Source organism: Clupea harengus, chromosome 7, assembly GCF_900700415.2.
Source record: "Clupea harengus chromosome 7, Ch_v2.0.2, whole genome shotgun sequence".
Classification (NCBI taxonomy): domain Eukaryota; kingdom Metazoa; phylum Chordata; class Actinopteri; order Clupeiformes; family Clupeidae; genus Clupea; species Clupea harengus.
In genome coordinates this window covers 16,102,795-16,105,294 of record NC_045158.1, presented here as the reverse complement: position 1 = coordinate 16,105,294, position 2,500 = coordinate 16,102,795, and the positions used below count along the sequence as shown (strand labels likewise).

Genomic DNA, 2,500 nt, shown 5'->3' with positions numbered 1-2,500 from the left:
TGCAAAGAACAATATGATTATGGTGGATTTTTATCTCAGGCCTCACAGCTAAACGCAAGACATGAGGAGTCAGGGGAATTTATCTCCTACGCAGTGGTCAGCTAAAGTTGGCTTTGTGTAGGAAACGTCAGATTAAAAAACAATGTTACCCGTCTGATTGTTTTTCCTTTCTTTGTGAATAAATAGTAAATTATGAATCTGTGAGGTAGCTGATGTGTCATCTATTAATGCCATGTGAAAATGAGAAATGTCCACTAACTAATACTTCACGTAAGGCAAAAACAAAATGACCCAAATAAAAAACAAACAAACAAAAACAAATTAAATTCCTCCACGAGCACTGAATTAAAGCCATTGCTGGTTTTTGGTCTGATATTGTGATGAATGGTGTGGGAACTCACTCCTATCATGTCTCCTCTAAACGAAAATGCCCAGCTTTTACCTTAGATAATAGACTTTTCTGGCCAGACAATGCATTACAGCTGCCTGCGATCGATAGCCTCTGCGGTGCTTATTTTCTTTACTCCTACTATCTACGCCAGGCCCGGACAGGGCCTCAGGGACACTAATTAAACTACTGGTGGCTTCAATAAAGATATCGCCACAATGGCGTCGGTGGACACTTGTCATTTAAAGTGTCTGTATTGTGTTGGGTGTTGAGGAGGCTTCTTTGTGGTGAGTGTGAGCGTACAATGTGTGAATACTGGGCTAAATAATATGGAACATGTTAGCTTTACTAAATAGTTTTTTCTACAATAGGGAGTATTGATATGAGCAAAAGTAGTTCCAAGTACTGGATGCCACCTTTTAATTTATTTAGGTTTTTTTTTAATATATAAAACATATAAAGCCTTGGCAATTCATCTTACCAATTTTTTATAGTAAATTCTGGAAAACTGTTCTGTTTGCAAATTTTGCTTACGACTTACGGTTTTAATATTTTGGAGTACTTGTAGATCCAATAAAGTAATTGATCTTTCTCCATGTTTCCTTCCAAAGACAACAAATCATGGAAGATACTTGGCAAACTGCACATGGGGAGATATTTTAATATCTTTTGGATTGGCAGTAATCCAAATGGATGGCACTGAAGCCAGGCATTTCTTAAAACTGAATTTGAATCAATATTATATCCAAGGACAAGGAATCATATCTAGATTGTTCAACAAACAACAATCAATAAAGTAGAAGACTGAATAAATGTGACATGCAAATCTTTTTTAGAAATTGGAAATTAGAAAAGGGAATTCAGCATCTAAGCGCTGATTGCATTCTGCCAGTGAAATGGCTGGTCTCTACTCAACAGCTTGTGTCAGTGATGACACCACATTGGTCTCCATATAATGCTCTGTGGAAATAAGGCATCCACCAAAATCACCAATTCACCAGCCAACCCAGTCAAGGTTTCCCCTCCTGCTCCTCTTCCTTCTGCAGGATCGGAGGTGCGGTGCCCATCGTCTTCGCCTACTTTGCGGAGGTTCTGGCACGCGAGAAGCGGGGAGAGCACCTCAGCTGGCTCTGCATGTTCTGGATGATCGGCGAGATCTACGCTTCGGCCATGGCCTGGGCCATCATCCCGCACTACGGTCAGTCACAGCCTTGCGCATCACTTCCTGTCACACTTAACAGCCAATCGTACGCTGTCACTGGTGGTGAGAGGCACCACTCTGTAGAATGATATGATGTTTTCTAATATGACACAGCCAATGCAGTGCTAATCAAAGCTGTTTACATAATAATGTAATACGAGGTGTTTGTTTACTATTTGAATGTAAGTTCTAGTTGGATGTCCTATTGATAGATACGTTTATACGACGGCAATGGTGTAATGAAAGTGTCTATATCCGATTTGGATGACTATACCAGAACATTCACAAATTGGCAAACTAATGTTCTGTAAAATTGTTCATTAAATATTATATTAAATCTGAAAAAAGCATATGGCACCGCCATCCTTCATCCTGCCACAGGAGAACGGGTTAGAATGCCTCTTCTGTTTTTACTTATTTCAGTTCTTGAAAAGCTGTTATCATATGAGAGCCATATAACGTGGATTTGGAAGTACCCTACAGCAAGAAACAAAACATGTATACAACATGGTGCTCTCAATTTCAATATTGATATCAATCAATATCAATTCACACTAGGTCACAAAAGAAGCATGCTACTTATGTGTAAAACAAACAATGTAGCTAAACAATCAATCAATATACAGGTTATGTCTGTTCTCTGAGTACATCATTTATTGTAACAGGAAGCGAGTACTGAGGTTGTGGCACAAAATATTGACTTTTAGTAAAAAGAAGAACGAAGTTTCCTTGAGAGTCTGGGTCAAGGTTTCCTTGAGAGTCTGGGTCAAGGTGCCAGTTTTCTGTGCCAAGCAGGATTTGCCCTCAGTAGTGCAGTGGATTCGTCTGTTTGAGTGTGAGTGCATGTTTGTGGGTACAGCTGTGTCAGATGTGTGTGTGCGCGTGTGTGTGTGTGTGTGTGTGTATGTGTG

The 2,500-nt window shown here is 39.7% G+C and overlaps 1 protein-coding gene across 1 annotated transcript in view; it reads left to right on the top strand.

Moving 5' to 3' along the window:
* sv2ca (synaptic vesicle glycoprotein 2Ca) overlaps window positions 1–2,500 on the top strand; it is a 34,674-nt gene that overhangs the window by 19,249 nt on the left and 12,925 nt on the right. The window contains exon 4 of the mRNA XM_012828564.3: window positions 1,435–1,586. Within this exon, the coding sequence (XP_012684018.1) occupies window positions 1,435–1,586 (152 nt within the window). The remainder of the gene's footprint in view (window positions 1–1,434; window positions 1,587–2,500) is intronic.